Source organism: Botrytis deweyae, assembly GCF_014898535.1.
Source record: "Botrytis deweyae strain B1 chromosome Unknown BDEW_002, whole genome shotgun sequence".
In the NCBI taxonomy this organism is placed as follows: domain Eukaryota; kingdom Fungi; phylum Ascomycota; class Leotiomycetes; order Helotiales; family Sclerotiniaceae; genus Botrytis; species Botrytis deweyae.
This window is the reverse complement of record NW_024066209.1, coordinates 408,320-425,719: the sequence shown is the minus strand read 5'-3', so window position 1 is coordinate 425,719 and position 17,400 is coordinate 408,320. Positions and strand designations below refer to the sequence as shown.

The 17,400-nt window shown below is 43.5% G+C and overlaps 8 protein-coding genes across 8 annotated transcripts; 2 read left to right on the top strand and 6 right to left on the bottom strand.

Moving 5' to 3' along the window:
• Window positions 1-482: 482 nt before the first annotated feature.
• Window positions 483-2,523, bottom strand: EAE98_000848 (uncharacterized protein; the record flags this gene model as incomplete). Its single annotated transcript, XM_038948466.1, has 3 exons — window positions 483-916; window positions 983-1,830; window positions 2,147-2,523. 3 exons carry the CDS (start codon window positions 2,521-2,523, stop codon window positions 483-485), a joined length of 1,659 nt encoding a protein of 552 aa, XP_038814732.1.
• A 483-nt stretch (window positions 2,524-3,006) lies between these two features.
• EAE98_000847 (uncharacterized protein) lies at window positions 3,007-4,470 on the bottom strand (the record flags this gene model as incomplete). The annotated part of the gene is made up of 2 exons (XM_038948465.1): window positions 3,007-4,042; window positions 4,109-4,470. The coding sequence occupies 2 exons, from the start codon at window positions 4,468-4,470 to the stop codon at window positions 3,007-3,009; spliced, it is 1,398 nt and encodes a 465-aa protein (XP_038814731.1).
• A 553-nt stretch (window positions 4,471-5,023) lies between these two features.
• On the bottom strand, window positions 5,024-6,372 carry EAE98_000846 (uncharacterized protein; the record flags this gene model as incomplete). The annotated part of the gene is made up of 2 exons (XM_038948464.1): window positions 5,024-5,919; window positions 5,967-6,372. The coding sequence occupies 2 exons, from the start codon at window positions 6,370-6,372 to the stop codon at window positions 5,024-5,026; spliced, it is 1,302 nt and encodes a 433-aa protein (XP_038814730.1).
• Window positions 6,373-8,938: 2,566 nt separating this feature from the next.
• EAE98_000845 (uncharacterized protein) lies at window positions 8,939-10,561 on the top strand (the record flags this gene model as incomplete). The annotated part of the gene is made up of 6 exons (XM_038948463.1): window positions 8,939-9,103; window positions 9,152-9,349; window positions 9,398-9,561; window positions 9,718-9,850; window positions 10,255-10,317; window positions 10,388-10,561. 6 exons carry the CDS (start codon window positions 8,939-8,941, stop codon window positions 10,559-10,561), a joined length of 897 nt encoding a protein of 298 aa, XP_038814729.1.
• A 687-nt stretch (window positions 10,562-11,248) lies between these two features.
• On the bottom strand, window positions 11,249-11,965 carry EAE98_000844 (uncharacterized protein; the record flags this gene model as incomplete). The annotated part of the gene is made up of 1 exon (XM_038948462.1): window positions 11,249-11,965. One exon carries the CDS (start codon window positions 11,963-11,965, stop codon window positions 11,249-11,251), a length of 717 nt encoding a protein of 238 aa, XP_038814728.1.
• A 1,004-nt stretch (window positions 11,966-12,969) lies between these two features.
• On the bottom strand, window positions 12,970-13,519 carry EAE98_000843 (uncharacterized protein; the record flags this gene model as incomplete). Its single annotated transcript, XM_038948461.1, has 2 exons — window positions 12,970-13,307; window positions 13,363-13,519. The coding sequence occupies 2 exons, from the start codon at window positions 13,517-13,519 to the stop codon at window positions 12,970-12,972; spliced, it is 495 nt and encodes a 164-aa protein (XP_038814727.1).
• Window positions 13,520-13,813: 294 nt separating this feature from the next.
• Window positions 13,814-14,642, top strand: EAE98_000842 (uncharacterized protein; the record flags this gene model as incomplete). Its single annotated transcript, XM_038948460.1, has 2 exons — window positions 13,814-13,912; window positions 13,974-14,642. The coding sequence occupies 2 exons, from the start codon at window positions 13,814-13,816 to the stop codon at window positions 14,640-14,642; spliced, it is 768 nt and encodes a 255-aa protein (XP_038814726.1).
• A 221-nt stretch (window positions 14,643-14,863) lies between these two features.
• Window positions 14,864-16,477, bottom strand: EAE98_000841 (uncharacterized protein; the record flags this gene model as incomplete). The annotated part of the gene is made up of 1 exon (XM_038948459.1): window positions 14,864-16,477. One exon carries the CDS (start codon window positions 16,475-16,477, stop codon window positions 14,864-14,866), a length of 1,614 nt encoding a protein of 537 aa, XP_038814725.1.
• Between the last annotated feature and the right edge of the window lie 923 nt (window positions 16,478-17,400).

Here is a 17,400-nt window from a genome sequence, read left to right as displayed (position 1 = left end):
TAGATTGCATCTGTTTGACACAAAACTTGTTCAGATTTGATGTGATATACATGACACAATTTCTGAGCTGGATTCTATCAAACATGTACATTCACCAGGGCATTCACTACTGTAAGGTAAAATACAATTATATCACCCTCCAAATAGATTTTCTGGTGACTGACCAGACATTCTCATCTTCAGGTACAGTCTAGATAGTTGTTATGTTTAGATAGACATGTTCTCGCTCGTCACTTTTGTATGGCAGGCTAAAGCTTAAAAGAAAACAGTCTATAATTCATTATCATGACAAACAATTTCCTATGACCAGATATTCGTTGCACCAGTTTCGTTCACAATGTGCCCATCCCATTTGTTTTGTTCAATTTGCCACCTAATACCTTTTCCAATCCATCCATTCACCAACCCATCCACCCAGCCATGAATCTATTATACCCATAATTCCATGTCACCATACCACACCCATTTTCCTCCACTAATCTCTACTTCATTGTAACAATCTCCTCCGCACTTGTTGGATGAATGGCCACACAAGCATCAAAATCTCTCTTCCTAGCCCCCATCTTAACTGCCACCGCAAATCCCTGTAGCATCTCTCCGACCCCAAGTCCTATCAAATGCAATCCCACAATCTTCTCTTCCTCGCCCTCACAGATAATTTTAAACTCAGTTGGTATACCTTTCTTTTCTTCTGGCGGAAAGAAATCATAAAACATAGCTGCGAACTTTGTGTGATAAATTTTGAGATTGCCAGCCCCGTATTTTTGGAGGGCTTCAGGTTCTGTAAGACCGATGGTACCGACTTCAGGGTGCGCAAAGACGACGGTTGGGATGAGCGAGTAGGAGAGTGCGGATTGGGAAAATTGGGAGGGACCGAAAAGTCGGTTGGAAAGCTGGCGACCAGCTGCTATGGCAACTTTTTACATGTTAGATACTCTTCCATGTCATTGCATCCGAGCATGGAAAAACAAAAAATACTTACCAGGTGTAAGTTCCATCTGACCCGTCACATCTCCCAAACCGTAAACTCCCTCCACATTTGTGTTCTGAAATCCATCTACCCGAATATGCCCCTTCTCATCAGTCAGTATCCCCACAGCCCCTAAATCTAATCCCTCCGTCTCGGGACTTCTCCCCACCGCCCAAAGCACCTCATTAACTACCAATCCATTCCCATCATCACCATCCCACCTCAAATTCAACACCTTCTCCTCGCTCTTCTTCTTCCCACTCCACATCTCCACTCTCGCAAACCCCTTATACCCCCTATGGATAATAACCCCTGCTTCCTCATACGTCCTCGTCATCGTCTCCGAGACCATCGGATCGAATTTGCGTAAAATCTTCTCTCCGCGTATAAACATATGGACTTCAATGCCTCCAATAGCATTCAACATTCCCGCCATCTCAACTGCTATGTATCCTGCTCCCACCACCGCAATTTTCTTGGGCAATTCTTCAAGTCCGAAGAATCCATCACTAGTGATGCCAAAATGGGCACCGGGAATTTTCGGCACAATTGGTTTGCCGCCAGTAGCTACACAGATATGTTCGGATTTGAATGTCTCAACACCACTTCCATCTTCCAATTCCACACTAATGGTTTTCGAAGCGACGAACTTGGCGGTTCCACGAACGAGAGTTATTCCCTCGCGTTCCCAATTAGTTTCGTAACCACGGTTCAAAGTAGCAATTTTGGCATCGCGTTTGGCTTTAAAAGCGGCGTAGTTGAAGGGAATATTTGAGGGAGTTTCATAGCCATAGTGTTGACTAGCACGGAGGGCTTCAGCCATGGAAGAGAAATTCCAAGTATGCTTTTTGGGGATGCAGCTGTGTTGTTATCAGTACTCGCCAGGATATGAGTTGTGGTTCTAAGTACATGAACAGAATGTACGCTGAAAGACTTATGAAACAACGGTTCCTCTTCAAACTGACTAGAAAAAAGTAATACTCAGATACTAATGAAACCAAATAACCTCTACTAGACGTGAAAAAATGCTATCGATGTGATCCTCGTTCCACTTGAGATAAGGTGCATAATCTCGAGTTACTTGGCTCAACTTGCTCCAACCATCTCAAAACAAGATCCTTTATAATTGCGTCTCAACTTGCTCAAACACAAGAAAAGAGCCCTAAAAAAACTCACCCAACATTGACGCAAGTCCCACCACTTTTCCCCTCCTCCACCAGCAGAACCTTCTTCCCCCACCCCCCTTTTTCCTTGGGACCCGCCGCTCTCCTCGCCGTCCCACTTCCACCACTTCCACCCCCAATAACAATATAATCAAATTCCTTCGCCTCTCCCTTCCCCATAGTTGCCAATCCCGACATCTTCCTCGACAATCCCGCTCTCGAAATCGGGAGTGCCGATTTGGCAACTGCTGAAATAGCCGATAACGTCGTTGCGGATTCTGAGCTTGATGATTGTGTGCCAGTACCTGTAGAAACGGCTATGAGATTTGTGGGAGGTACAAGAGACGTTGTTTTTATTGTGAGAAGAGGAGGAGCGGGTCTTGACAACATGGTGAGAAGGGGGTTCTTTATCACGTTCTTTATGTAAGTGAATTCAGAGTGAGGGGTAAGTCCCTAGATGCAGCCACCTTTTAGGTAAAGATGTGATAGGAATGTAAGACGGGTGAGCAAGACCGGTGTGGTTGGAGGATCAGGAATGAAAAGGTTATGTGTAAGCGATTTGCAGGATTCGAGGCGTTTTTTATACAGCCAAAGAGTTTCGTACTGTTTCGAAGAACTAGAAACGGGAGATTCATGTCTTGTATAAATACTTTATGCAAAAATTGTGAGATAAGATAACGAAGGGAAGTGCTGGTGAGTTTGTTGCTAGATTATTTTATTCTTAATGTGTAAGCTATTAATTGGTTGACGGCTGCATATGATATGCAAGTCAGTCAAGTACCCACCGAAAACATATCTTTCCCACCTTAAACTCCAGACCACATGCTTGCCTAGAAAACGCCATTGATCGAAAAATTTAGAAGAATGCATGATTCAACGTCTTCTACCTTTCTTTCTTCGAGGCTGTTCATCTGCACTGCCAATTGCTTCCGAATCAAGCTGGTAGTTGCGTCCATCCGATGGACTTTTCCTTCTCATTTCACCCCTGCCTACAGCTACAAACTCTTCTTCGCTCTCGGTATCATCACCATCGAGTTGTACAGGCATCCTAAATGCGTTGTCTTCGTCAATTACATCACCCTTGATTGGTTCAACCGTTAGAACATCTATATCGTCGTCCTCGGCATCCAATCTCCTTTTGTGAATCTCCTCCTGGGGATGAATATCAAATTCATCCTCTCTCTCAATATACTCAACATTTTCCTCGACTTCAGCAAAGTCTGGTGCTAGAGCCGACCATCTTTGCTGCGGAACTATGGACCAGATATGTATTCTTCCTGACTCCAAGCCACATGCCGCAATCATCGGCTTGTGAGGATGCCATTCAACCACTCCATGCTCTTCCTTAGGTCCTTCCAAAATCTTTACCAGACTTCCGTGATTTCTTTCCCATATGTAAATATCGTGATTGTTAAATGTTGAAGCCGTTACATATTCTCCCGTTGCACTGAACGCTACATGGTTCCAACTCAGCCTGTTGACCACATCTTGAAATTTGTGCTCGACTTCAATATCTATCGTATCAGGGTCCAGATCCTCAGCTGATAAATTCGGTATCTGGATCGTCCTAATAATTCTGTCCTGAGCATTGACTACCACGTCTCGTCCAGAAGTTGTAAGCCTCATATAAAGTAACACGCCGGTGCACAGTTTTGTAGAGTAAATAACCGTCCTCGTAGCCACTTCTATTATATTCAGCCACCCTTTATTAGTGCCCGAAAGTATGTGGTCTCCCGAGGCGGTGAAGATTGCGACTGTTGTGGTTTGTGGTGCGATCGGTTTTGATTCGTCTTCTCCGTATACTGTTCGTTTTTTAATAGTAGAAGGTAAAATGTATTTCACTACTTGGAGGTTCGTAAGATCTACCAGTAGGGGCGGATCTTCGAACAATGAGACCAATATCTTCAAACTAGCATACGCAGAAAGAATCAGCCACCGTCCTAAAGGTAAAATAAAACTAATATTTTAGACTCACTGTGTCCAAGGATGGAATTCTGCCAAGTATACCGGTGCCTCAAATCGTACAGTCCTCAGAATACTCCCGTCCATCAAATCCCAAATAATACATGTCCAATCCTGACTCGATGTGAGTAGAAATCTGCCATCGCGCGACCAACTTAGCGATTGCACTTGTCGTGTATGTCCCTTGAGCTTCCGTGCTATGCCGTTGGTCTCAACATCAAAAATCACGACTGTGCCATCAGTGCGCCCTGCGGCAAGAAAGTCGCCTTTACGATTGAAGCGCACGCAGGAAGCATGGCCACTGCGAAGAGTGAGAGTGGACGATTCAGGATAATCTTGTGCAAGAACAAAAGGATCCGTTAGTGACAAATTCATAATGCTGGTGTTGAGAAGTGAAGAATCACAGAAGTTCGAGGTGCAGGATGAGGGGATCTCAGCCTCGTTTTATGGAGATCAACAAGGCTGACAAGCAGGCGCGATCAGCAAGATTAAGCGTGATATTGATACGTGAATTGATTTCAGCGCCGGTTTTGTAGTTCGATGAAGATCAGGCCAAACCGTTGACTTGTATAAAAGAGACGTGCCGTGATCTTCGAATTCTTTCACGAGGTAATAAGATCACCATCCATTGAAGCTTCACCAGTGCTTCAAAGGACACTAGCCAAGCTTATACGATTAGCTTGCTACACGAGTATTTTACCATATTCCCGAACAAATTTGACACTGAAATAGTATATTCTTGGGAAAAACAAGTCCCAAACCAAAATAGGTACATTTCAGTTAATAATTTACATTAATTTATACAAATTATAATACAAAGAAGTCAATAATTCCTGCTCCAGAGTTCGCTATAATCTTCGACGCAATCATAAATCGTTAACATTAGAATGTTTCCCTTCTATCATACAGCCCTTGCTCTCAAATCCGCCTAATACTTCGTACATCCATTCTTGCAATTGGTGTATCCTGGGAATTTGGAGAATTGACTTTGATCAATGCCTTGTAACTGCGGGCAGCCCAAGCCACCAAGACGTTGAGTAACAACATCAGTAAATGGCTTTATGGTATTTGCAAGATTCCCAATGGCACCGGCAGCAATATCTGGGATTGCTGCTTGTGCGACTTGAAAAACGAAACATTCCAAGTTGTTTCCCTCAAGTAAGGATCCAGTTTGAAACACACCCTTGGTCAAAGATCCAAGATTGACAGGTGCAAAAGTATTGGGCGTTCCCATATTTCCACCAATATCAAGAAGAGGTGGGTATTGCAGAGCATAATCGACAACATCAACAAGGAAACCAGCGATGGTATACTCATCGCCGATAGCTCTCTTGTACCAATTGTCTGGAATACGTTCATTGCCGACTTTATATTGAAAGTTGCCAGACTCGCCTGTGATGGCAAAGAAGGACATTAAATCTTTCTTAGTCAATGAGCCCTCCGGAAATTCTGCAGATTTGTTGGACATCATTCGGACTGGGAAATTATAGCCGGCAGGAGAAACAAGCACACCTGCAAAGGGCGAAGAGAAGAAGTAAGGGTTTGTTGTAATAGAGTTATTGAAGCGGTCGATTCTGAAGTCAAGAAGATTCTGATATTGTTCATCGGCACCAACACCCTCGACCAAAGCATCGTAGTACTTCTGGAACAGTGGGATTTCAAGATTATAGGATTGTCCAGCTAGCCACAGATCCGGGCGAGTTGGAGAGGTATCAGATTCGTACTTGTTGTGGGAGCCAGAAATGCCTCGAGGAGTTCCAGTCAGCCCCAAAAGATTGCCCAGGGGAAGGCCAACTTTAGGTGTTGGTCCACCAATTGACCAAGCTATGAGATGTCAGTATCATTACACGAAAGGAAGCATTCAAACATACATAGCAAGTTGCCATCGAACACGGCGCCAAAAACAGCAAGAAATGTTCCAAGGTCTAATGACATGCCATATGCCCTATTGGTACCATCGATAAAGTCGCCTATAGTGCCGACTCCGCTGTGGGGGATGTATCCATGATTTGCGGCGGCATTCAATCCTGGACAAGGTCCTCGAACATCTCCTGCGCCGAAATTTGGTGGTACAAAGGCATGCTCTCCTGTCGTGCTAACGTACTGCGACGCAGCATCAAAACTGACTCTCTTTTGAAGTTGGTCACGAGTAGCTGTACTTCGCTTGCCAAGTTGAGATTTTGCGAGTCTTTCGGCATGTTCTGCAGCCAATCGAGGGTACGCAGCGACTTCACTCGCAGTTAATGCCAATAGCGCAACAATTATTGTTACTTTCATGATTGTATATTTATGTTTTGGTCTATGACTTTTGATTTGATGAACTGGATAGGACGTGAATGGATTGATGAAAGATGGAAATTATTGTGAATATGAGACTGTTTAAAAAAGGGGAAAGGAAACCATGATACTTATATATCCATATTGGAATATTGGAATATCTCCAAGAGTCAACGGCACAACAAAAAGTCTTTAGCTCCGAGAACCAGGCCGTCATTTCTGAATCGGCTGATTTGCTCTTTCTTGCCTGATTGAACAGGGACGAAAGTTGAATTCATCGCAATCTTTGCTGAGAATCGATGTTCACAAAAGATTGGCACATGTAAAGGTAGTCTAAAGCTCCATTTTGATGCTGATCTCTTGGAAAATAAGACTGGTGACCTGCGCTACAGAGCCACAACAACCCACGGCTGGCAAATTAGTACCGCTGACGTCGAATGACTATTTGGACGATCACCACAAGGAAAGGGATACTTAGGATAAGGCATGTAACCGTATTGCTAGGTGGCGCCCAAAATATGGTGCCAAGCGCCTGGGATCGAACATTTCAATATTGAGTAAGTTTCGAAAGGCAGCTGAAAAGACAGTAAAGTAGTGCAGTGCGGATGATCTAAACCAATTCTTGGTGCGGAAGCATCTTTCCAAATGACTGAACTGTTTCTTACAATCAGAAGTTTCGATTTGTCAGTCTACCAAATCAAATTGACAAGAATTTGTTTGCGAACGTGTTTAACATCGATTTCGGAGGCCAAATGGAATCCAATGGCTACGAGTTTCAGGTCAAGTATATTCAACCTGAAATGACGGTTAGATGGAAGTAGATCCATCCAGTTTTTTATTATCACTGTATGAAACCGTGAAATTGTGATTTTCAAAGAACTTTTTGTTTTTTTGTTGCCCATCCGGCGAGGAAAGGGATGGCACACTGCACACCAATGTTATTGGGTTTAACCTCAATGGAGATACTTCCGGTGATGTATGCAGGGTACGAAGGTAGAAATCTCCATATAATGAAGATCACAGGATAAGAGGCGTAAATCACCCAGCTAGGTAGATAACTAGTAGGTAGCTTTTAGTAAGATGGTGGTTGAAACTTAATTTATTGAGGTGAGGAGAGAGGAGAGAGGCTCGAGAGGGTTCAAATATTGTATACTTCCGAGGTCCATGCTAGTGTCCCCATATAATAACCTCAAAAGCTAACGTCTCCTGGCTTAGCCTAATCATCACTCTACCTTGATATCAAGCGACTGTGAATTTCAATCAATCGCAAGAGAACTCATAAACACATGCAATGCCTGTCAAAATGACATCTATTAGGTTTGTTTGAACTGTTTATGGAAACCCAAATTTTCAAGGCAGTAATAGAATACCAGATTGTGGCAAATCTCTCAACTACGAAGAACTGCCGCTGCGGAATCGAATGATGTTTCGGCTCGCTGCCATCCGTCCATCTCCATCTTTGGTTCCAAGTTCCAGTAGATACAAGTATCTTTTTGATGGCACTTACAATGCTCCGCTACACCTATCACACCTGTTTATAGAAGACATTCGAGGCTATTGAAAAGCCTAGCTCCCTCGGCTCATTCTTCTTCTTTCACAATTCATTTCAAATCATCTCGTTGCAGAGTATCTAATAGTTTAGATCAGTAGACTGGCTGCGAGCTCCTGAATCCAGTATCTCAAACTATTTTAATTTAATAGTTTATCAGAATTCGGAAATTGAAGGCTTTCGATTCTCGGATTATAGTCCAGACTGCCGGAAACCCTGCGTCTTTGCTCTTCCAATAGTGTACAACCCAATCACTGCTTTGACACTGATGACGAGATACTTAGTTTGATGGGATAAATTGACAAACTCCAAAGATGAAAGGTCTAGGGGAATTTCTTCCGCGGGGATTAAAAACAATACAATCTTAGATTGTTTAGACTGTGGGGGTTCTCGCTAACCTTAAGCGTCTGTTCGTTTTCCTCATCGGAGCAGGCTACCCACTTTATACTTCCTAATCTGACGAATGTGGCTTTCCTGTACATCAAATGAGAATCAAAGTCTAATTTACATTTTATGCTTGTATATCTCCGACGCTAGCTTTTTAGCCTTTAACATACGAAGCCACGCTGTAAGCCGCAGGGTGTAGCTCAGATCTTTACCTGTAAATCCGATCATCCCTCAATACACCTCTTTAATGATCCTAATCACCACCACATACATTGAGCATCATTGATATGGTCTCTAGTCAATAACTTGGTTGAGCCCTTCCTGAAGCACCTTTCGGCAATCCTCAGATGGGATGAATGCCTCCTCCCACCGAACATTGGTCCTCGTGACGCGCTCAAAGATCTGCAAGTCTAGAACGCCAGTCGTAGTTTAGATATTCACTCCATTTTCAGTATGTGTACAGGATATAGATTGAAATTTTGCATATAAATATGAATCTGCTCTTCATCTAGGTATCATCAATTTCTTCATTACATCCTACTTCATTACACGTTGCTCAATACTGCCTTAAATACTGTCCATTGCACGATCTTCAATCAACACAAAGCATCTATCATAGCAATTTTCACTATGCATACTAAGAACATTTTGACGATTTTTGCCCTCACAACTTCTGTTCTTTCTGCTCCCATACCATCTCCTAAATTCTCAAGTCTTGGCTCAGCCTTTGGCAACTTGAATTGGAACGGCGTGGGCAATTCTGTTGGCAATGGAAATGAGGGTAACGGGAATGATGTACGCATTCCTTAAAAATTCTCGAGGCCTTCAGCTAATGATATGTAGAACGGTGATGGATCAGGATCGAACAATGGAAACGGGAACGTTTTTGGAAACGAAAATGCTATTGGTAGCGGAAACTCCGGCATCGACATCTTGAAGCGCGGCTATGGCTCAAACATTCTGGGCAGCGCTTTTGGAAACTTGAATTCAAATGGTGGGGGAAATGCTGTTGGAAATGACAATGCTCACAATGGCAACGGTGTATGTCTCCTTGCACTTTCTGAGTAACAGAGCTAATCAGACACATAGAATGGTGTTGGATCAGGATCATGGGATGGGAATGGTAATACATTCGGCAACGGGAATGCTATTGGGAGTGATAACTCAGGAATAAGCATCTTGAAGCGTGGATCTGGTTCAAATGTCTTGGGCAGTGCCTTGAGCAACTTGAATGGGAATGGCAATGGCAACTCGTGAGTACCCCTTCTCTCTAGAGTGTTTAGGATCCCAGACTTCAGTCTAAGATTCAGTGATCTTTGAATATCGAATGTATCTCGAGCAGCCTGCCAGTCCCGATTATTGAACACAATTTTCCTCCCGTCTCAAAGTGCTCACACTGACTTCAACAGCGCCGGAAACGAGAACTGGGGCAATGGAAACGGAAATGGAGATGACAGCGGAAGTTCGGATGGCAACGGCAACATTTTCGGAAACAAGAATGCCATCGGGTCAGGAAACTCAGGATTCAGCATCCTCAACAAGGTAAGGAAATCAAAAACCCCTACTCTATCATCATATGTCAATGGTGTGTGGGTTGCTGCCATCGATCCCATTACCAATTCTCTATCATAATCTGGAGATGCCGCGAATGCTGTTGGCACAGTTACAGACACTTTGGGTGGTAATGGTGTTTCTAATACTGCTGGTTCTTCCAATTCGGGGAATGGAAATGGTAATGGTAATGGATCAGGTTCAAATAATGGGTAAGCTTCTTCTATAACCATTTATATTCAGACTGTTCATTAATTCATTCTCTAGAAATGGCAACACATTCGGCAATGAAAATCAAATCTTTTCCAATAATGGCGGCGTTAATGTCGATCCTACTATCAACTTCACATAGATAGCAAGGAATAAAAACCACAACTAACACATCCACCCATCAGGTGCGTCGCCAATCCGACGCGGCCGATGTAATTCCAGAGCAAACAGTCACGGGACTTAACAAAGTAGGTTTCTAATTCCTCCAGTCTTCATTCTATTTGACCCCTTGTTAATACCTCACTAATTCCCTCCTAGGATGTCACCGAAGTCTTCAAAAGCTTTCTCCCAACGGGTCTACCAGGAATCATCAAAGGTGCAGCCACCGGTACCGAGTCAGATTTTGGAAAGGGACAAAATGGAAAACGCCAATTGGTGTTGACTGGTCTAGGTGATATCATCGCACAGGATGTTGCTGCTTTCATTCCCTAGATGGAATGTTGGGGGTTGGATGAGGTGGCATGTTGCATATTGTATAATGTGTGTATTACCTTGTCTTTCAGCGACGAAGTGGTACGATGTACGATATATGATATATGAGGGTTTGATAATTGTTGTGGGATAATTGTTGTACATAATTAGTTTTCCAAATGTTTATAGTTTTCAAATCTTTTTCAACTGTTCCTAGCTCTTCCGACACCTCAAACATGTGTCGATTTTCAAGTATTGTCAATCTCCCGGATATATCATCGTAAAGCTCAGAAACGAGACACAGTGATTGTGCATTATGGTATGCATTGCATGTACTATCCTACAGTCGTATACTTGGGAGGCGAAGTAAAGATGTGATGAGGAAATCGCTTGTGATCCCCAAATCCTTTCAAAATCTTCTTGAATATTTAAGTGGCTTCGCAATTATATGGTAATACAACACCAGGTAAATTTTATGTCAATGTGTGGTATACTAAAGAAGCGTGATGTCTTAAGGGGCTTGTTAAAACTCTTGATGCATTGATTTCCTCGCAGTCTTTGAAACAAATTCTTCAAGGAAATATCGTAATGTGTCGGTCGGATTTCTTACTTTCCAGCAAACTTTCAGATTCCCAAAGAGTTTGTCTCAAAAGTAGTCTCGAGTGCCCGAATCCATCCCAGATTTTGCCACTTTCAATCCTACACCCTTCAGCCTGACTGCACAACCCCTTCGGGTTCTACCTCCCCCAAAATTTCCACATCTTTCCCTTCCGCCATTCCTTCCCCACCCCGTGTCTCCACCCCTCTACATTTCCCACAATCACACTCAAACCCGTAAAACCTCTTCAATCCCATAACACCATGTCCATAATCCACAGTAATTTCCTCTCCCGCCTCAATAACTCTCCTGCTAAAGTATTTCATTCTTCCTACCCCATCCACATCCACCTCCCATCTATATTCTGCACTCGGTGTACAGGCATGATTAAACCTACTAGCCGTTTCGAAAATGCCCGTTGACAGGTTTTCAACTTTACCCACTCCAAATCCATTACTATATAAAATGCTTCTATTCCTGGATTCTCGAGGATTTGCTTGATAAGCATGTAGGGACAGGAATGCAGATTTGCGAGAAGGAGATAATCCGGATACGAGATCGTCAAGGGGATCAGTACGCGTTCCTGTGTCGGTGAGAATAACAAGAGGTTGTTCGCTTAGGAGGAGGACGTTGGTTGGTATGGTACAGAGGGCGAATATACCCAGGCCACCTTTTGGAGAAGTGCGGACCTCGATGACGGCACCAATTGTTTCGGGGAGTCGAAGAGGGGGTTCGTCAGGAATATTGGAGGGTGTGGTGGAGGGATCAGAAGCGGGTGTCGCTGTCGAAATCGTGGGTACCATTGACATCGTAGTGGTATCGCCCATCTTATTGATGCTCGATGATAATAGCGTTATGATCCTAGTTGGATCTAAAGTAGAAAATATTAGTAGGTATTCCCAGACTGTTCAGGAATAGCATAGCGCCATGTTATGATAGAAAAGATGGGTTTTGGATGATGCTGCCTTCAATTGTCATGATGACTTAGCATCTTAAAGGGTGAGTTTTTCGAAAACTTTTCTTTGTCGCAGTGAACGATTGGTGTGTTAAAATCGTTTCAAACTTGTAACAAGAGACTTGGCTCGTTGGTTTCAAGGAGGGAGACTAGGCAGACACAATAACAAGTATAGGAAAGTGGTTTGAATGATGACAATACAAGTTGCCCTAGGCAACGGCAAAGTCCCCGAAAAAGTAACCGATGGGTACAGTATTGAAATGCAACATGTAGAGCCCCCAGACCCTGGAAACTTCAGTCGAATATCATCTTCGAATGCAGATCTGCTGGGGTGAGATGGTTCCATGGAGCCTGAAAGAAAGTGAGTCGGAACATGATTATGTTCGGCGTCAGAGAGACCGAGCAAAGAACGTATCAACGATGAACAAACCGAGAGCAACTTCCAGGTAGCTATAAATTAGGAGTTGCTTCACTTCATGTAGCTAGCATGCATCGTCTCGGCATTGACTGACGGTGAAAATCACTAGAAGTACAGGAATGGATCAATGAAGTATATAATGTACGCTATCAGAGCATCAATACGACAAGAGCGTTGTTCTTCTGAGATGAGCTTCGACAACCAGAGAAAAATCGGTCAAAAGACAATGGCACTTGCCTGCAAATGTTCAATAGAAGTGGCAATTATAGCCACTGACATCGGATGGTTCAAACAAAAAAAGTCCGGTTCAAATTCTTCGTCCGTTCCAGAAATGCGATTTGATGTAATATCAGTATAGTCGTACATGAAATTCCCAGTCAAGCGTTCCATACGCTAGTCGAAAATGCTGCAAAGAACCCCAACGCCTGTGCTACCCAGATTACCGGTGGAAAACGCGGTCACCTATGCCGGTCTTTGCTCAATTGTCCTTCATCCCTCTTTGGAAATCCACCGACTCTCTCAGCATTCCTCATTAATTCTTTGCCTTTCTCGCCCTCTCTGTCTTCGGTTGGTAAACCCCACCATTCCCTATGAAATTTCTCCTGTTCCTTCCTCCTCGCCTCCTTTGCTTCACGGTCCCGCTGTCTTTGTAATCTTAGTGAAAACCACTCTTCTCTAGCTGCATCCTTTTCTGATTGTGTGGCATGCGATATCATGCAATTGTTCATCGCTCGATTTTGTTCTCTGCATTTGAATGGGGCAGTAAAGGTTCTTCCAAGGGCACATTCCGCGAATACTAAATGCTAATTATCAGCAAACTACTTCTTAGACATATTTATGAGAATGCATACCCTTAATTTCTGCCGCACAATAACTTCGTACTCTAGTATGATAAACTTCTTGGACTTGGGCTTCTTGTGCTGCGGATAATGGTAGAGGATTCCGCGATGGCATGGGTAGCCTGGGAGCCTTTTCTACCTCCTCCTTTTGTGAAGTCGTAGCTGCCATATGAAAACAATTGAAAAGAAATCCGAATCGAAGATGTACGACAATGATATCTCACAACGCAATTTGAAGAAAATCGAATGTTCTGAGGTAGTTTCCCAAGTTGAACTAGTTTATCTTAGCGCAAATGGTCAACCCTTGTCGAAATTTTGTCTATCGGAATTCAAACTTTCTTACTTTCACAATCCCGCATCTAAGAAAACATCAAAAAGCTCATACTTTTTCACCCATTCATACGACAGATTAATTTAAAGCCACAAAATTCATTCTTGACTGAATTCGCACATTGTTTAGAAGATGGATAAAGCGAGTAAATCAGTCCGCGATGGGCGCACCTATAAAGAGAGATCGCAACCCGAAGAGCGCAAGAAATGGGGACTTCTCGAAAAGCATAAGGTATGAATTTTATCGAGTGTATGACCTGTGATATACTGCAAAATACTAATTAACTCTGTAGGATTACTCTGCCAGAGCGAAAGATTTCAACAAGAAGAAAGCAAAGCTTAAGGCACTTAAGCAAAAAGTGCTCGAGAAGAATCCCGATGAGTTTTACTTTGGGATGGTGGGCAAGAAGGGCCCTGTGAAAACCGGCAAAAGATATACGGGAACCGTAAACGGAGATCGAGGCAATCAAGTTTTAAATCAGGATGCTGTGCGATTGTTCAAGACACAAGATCTGGGCTATGTACGGACGGAGAGAAATAAGGCATCGAAAGAAGTCGAACAATTAGAAAAGAGAGCCGTGGGTATCAAAGCACGTGGAAAGAAAGTTGTATTTGTGGAAGATGAGGAAGAACAGAGAGAGAAGGCGGGAGAGGATGATTCAGACATGGATATGGATATGGACATGGATTTTGATTTTGATTTTGAGGATGATAGATCCGATGACGCAAAGAAAGATGAGGATACAAAGGAGGACATGGCAACCAGAAATCTACGTAAACTTCGGGAAAAGGAGGCGGATAAATTGGAAGTCAAATTATCGATTGCACGCCAACGGCTTAAAGCCCTGACCGATGCAGAAGTGGCTTTGGATTTACAACGAGCGAAAATGGCCAAATCTTTAACGATCGGTGGTGTTAACAAGAATGGAGTCAAGTTCAAGGCACGAGAAAGGAAGAGATAAAATTGTTTAACTGGCCTTCAGTCATGTCGAAGGCTGCATGCTGAAACCATAATGGCCAAAGAGAATCATACTGGGTGCGACCCCTTCATCGACCTGCGATAATAATAAGATACCCCGGGGATAGCCCAAGGAAGGAAATTATGTTCATAACCGAACCCAAATCATTACCAGTCGTGATAAAATGTCAAAAACGCCATGTGTACCCTTTTGTCCAAACGCTATCATTTCTTCTTGGTCAAACATTTGCTGAGGCCAATTATAATAGCTGCTGTTGCTTTCACTGTCATTTTCAAGATCCAAGCAATGGCCTTCACCATCATCCAGAGCAATCCACAGAACCCTGGCACCTTTTCTTTGTTTTTATCCTTTTCCTTGGTCGGGACCATCTTAAAGTTTGGACTCTTTTGACTCTCTATGTCCAGTTCCATTTGATCCCCTCGCAAGAAGGATTTCCTTTTTGATCTTGGTGTATCAGGTTGTACTGGTGCGGCCGGAGGTGCCTCGAACCTCTCAATATGCATCCTCTTTTCCTCATCCATTGCAGCCAGCATAATAGCGGCAATTGCTACATCCACGATATAGAACGCGTCTATTCTAGCCGCTACCCCTGTATCGATTTCTAAGAATCCTGTTCCACTACCATCTCTCACCAAACGCACAAGATTATGTGGTAGTTCTGGATGCTCAAGCGTGTATTCGACTCTGGACCATGCCGGCGATGAATTTATCGCTATTAGAAATGGGGTATTGACTGCAGGGTGCCTGAGATAGAATTTCTTTGTATCATCGTCCCACAACAATCGCCCGCATTCGCGCTCGGCTGCTGCCAATACTAAAGCACTGTCTGCAACGTTTGAACGTCCAGCCAGATCGACTGCCATACTCGAGGCAGCATGGGGATAAAGGAGAGCTACGAGACCATCGTTTGGTGGCAATCGCCGCGAATACTCCTCAAGAGTTGTGATCAACACTTCCATCTGAGAATCACCTTTTGGAAATACACCAGTTCTTGGGGATTGCGATTTTTTCGGTGGCTTGGCTGGATTTTGCCTTGTCATTGTTACCTGAGCTGAAGTTGAAGTGGGATCAAGACGTAGTGTATAAAATGGCTGGGTAGCGGAGGAAAGAGTGTGTATAGGCTCTTCTACTGCACTGTTCATTTTCATGATGAACTTTTGACCCTCAGATGCTGATGCTTTCCATCCATTGCTCACTTTCCATAACTCCTTCAAGTCGGCGGAGCTCGATGGTTCTGGCCATGTCTCGTCTTGAAGTCCTCGTCCAACCAATCCCGGAGATTGAGGGCCTAACGACATTGGACTGCCCATTCCGGGGCTCACCTCGTTGATTCCTGGAGAGTATGGCTGTCTACTTATTGCGTTTTGTGGAATGTGTCGTGGACTTTGCTGTGTCGGATAATACTGCTGGTATTCTAATGGGACTTCGGGATTATATCTTGGAAAAATGGATCGCATTACTGGCTCTTCTCGATGATGGTGTTGACTAGATTTGGATGAATTACTGTTGCTTCTCACAAGTGTAGGTGCTTCCGAAAAAGAAGTGTGAGATCTTGGACGACCCGATGCAAGCACGGCTGGAGGGGGCACGTTCATGAGCGCTGCTCTGCTATCTTGTGGAGTTTGGCGACTACCGAATGGTGACTGGCGTCCATCAACGAACATATCGAGCGATTGCGATCGATGAGCTGGATCGGGATCGGACACGGATGTGGATGTGGAAACATTGCGCTCATCGCTGTTACTTCTCCAAGTTTTCTTTTTTGATGGTGGAGGTGGAAATAATTGTAGACCCATACTGACTGGTTTATCTGACATGACGAGGAACGATTCCGCAATACCACAATTTCGAATTTTTATACAATTCACCAGAAGCACAAATGTTACAATCCATAAAGGAAGAGCACGATACTACACCTATATACATCAACAATCAATTTTCAACAACACCATAAATCCCCGATGTATGCAGCCCAAAATAAAGATCCCAGAGACAATCACATTCTGCGACCGTGCTCGTTATCTGGAAATAGATTTCGGCTTGCCTTACCACTATAATTCGACGAATTCGATTCATCCGATTGTTTTGTACGCGGGGAAGAAACCTTGTTAGCGCCAACATGTACTGTGACAGCGACAATGATTGGTGGTGCAACATTTATAGGCGCTTCCAGTAACCAACCAAAGCTCAGGAACCTCGACTTCCTCATATATCCCTTCACAAACAAAGTTTTCAAGTGGATCGGAATATTTTTTATTTAAGGATATTTATGGAAACGTGAGGGTTTTGCTTGTAACGTGATTACAACGGACGGTTTTTATCGTGTTATCTACTAGTTTGGTTGGGGTTTGAAACACATCTATCGATTTATCCAATATTAATTCAATATCAATTCAACATCAATCCAATATTGGTCGCCGAATCGGAAACGTTGAGTTTAACCATAAATCTTTTCTATAATGGTCGACCAATTATCGTGGGGTTCTAATAATCCTTCCGAGCTATCGTGCGAGGGAATCATGGTTCTTAAAGGTGCTTTGACATCATCAGCCCTAAATGATTATCGCTGAGGCTGAGCTGGGGGGCACTAGAAGGATTAATGGTCAAGTATAAAGAGATGCCCTTTCCTCCTCAGTTATTTTGAAGGTTTGGCAGGTGTATTGAGCCAGGCGTAGATATCACCCTTAACAACCTCGACACAGCTGCAAGTGATGTGCAAGATAATCACCAAGGTTCCTCT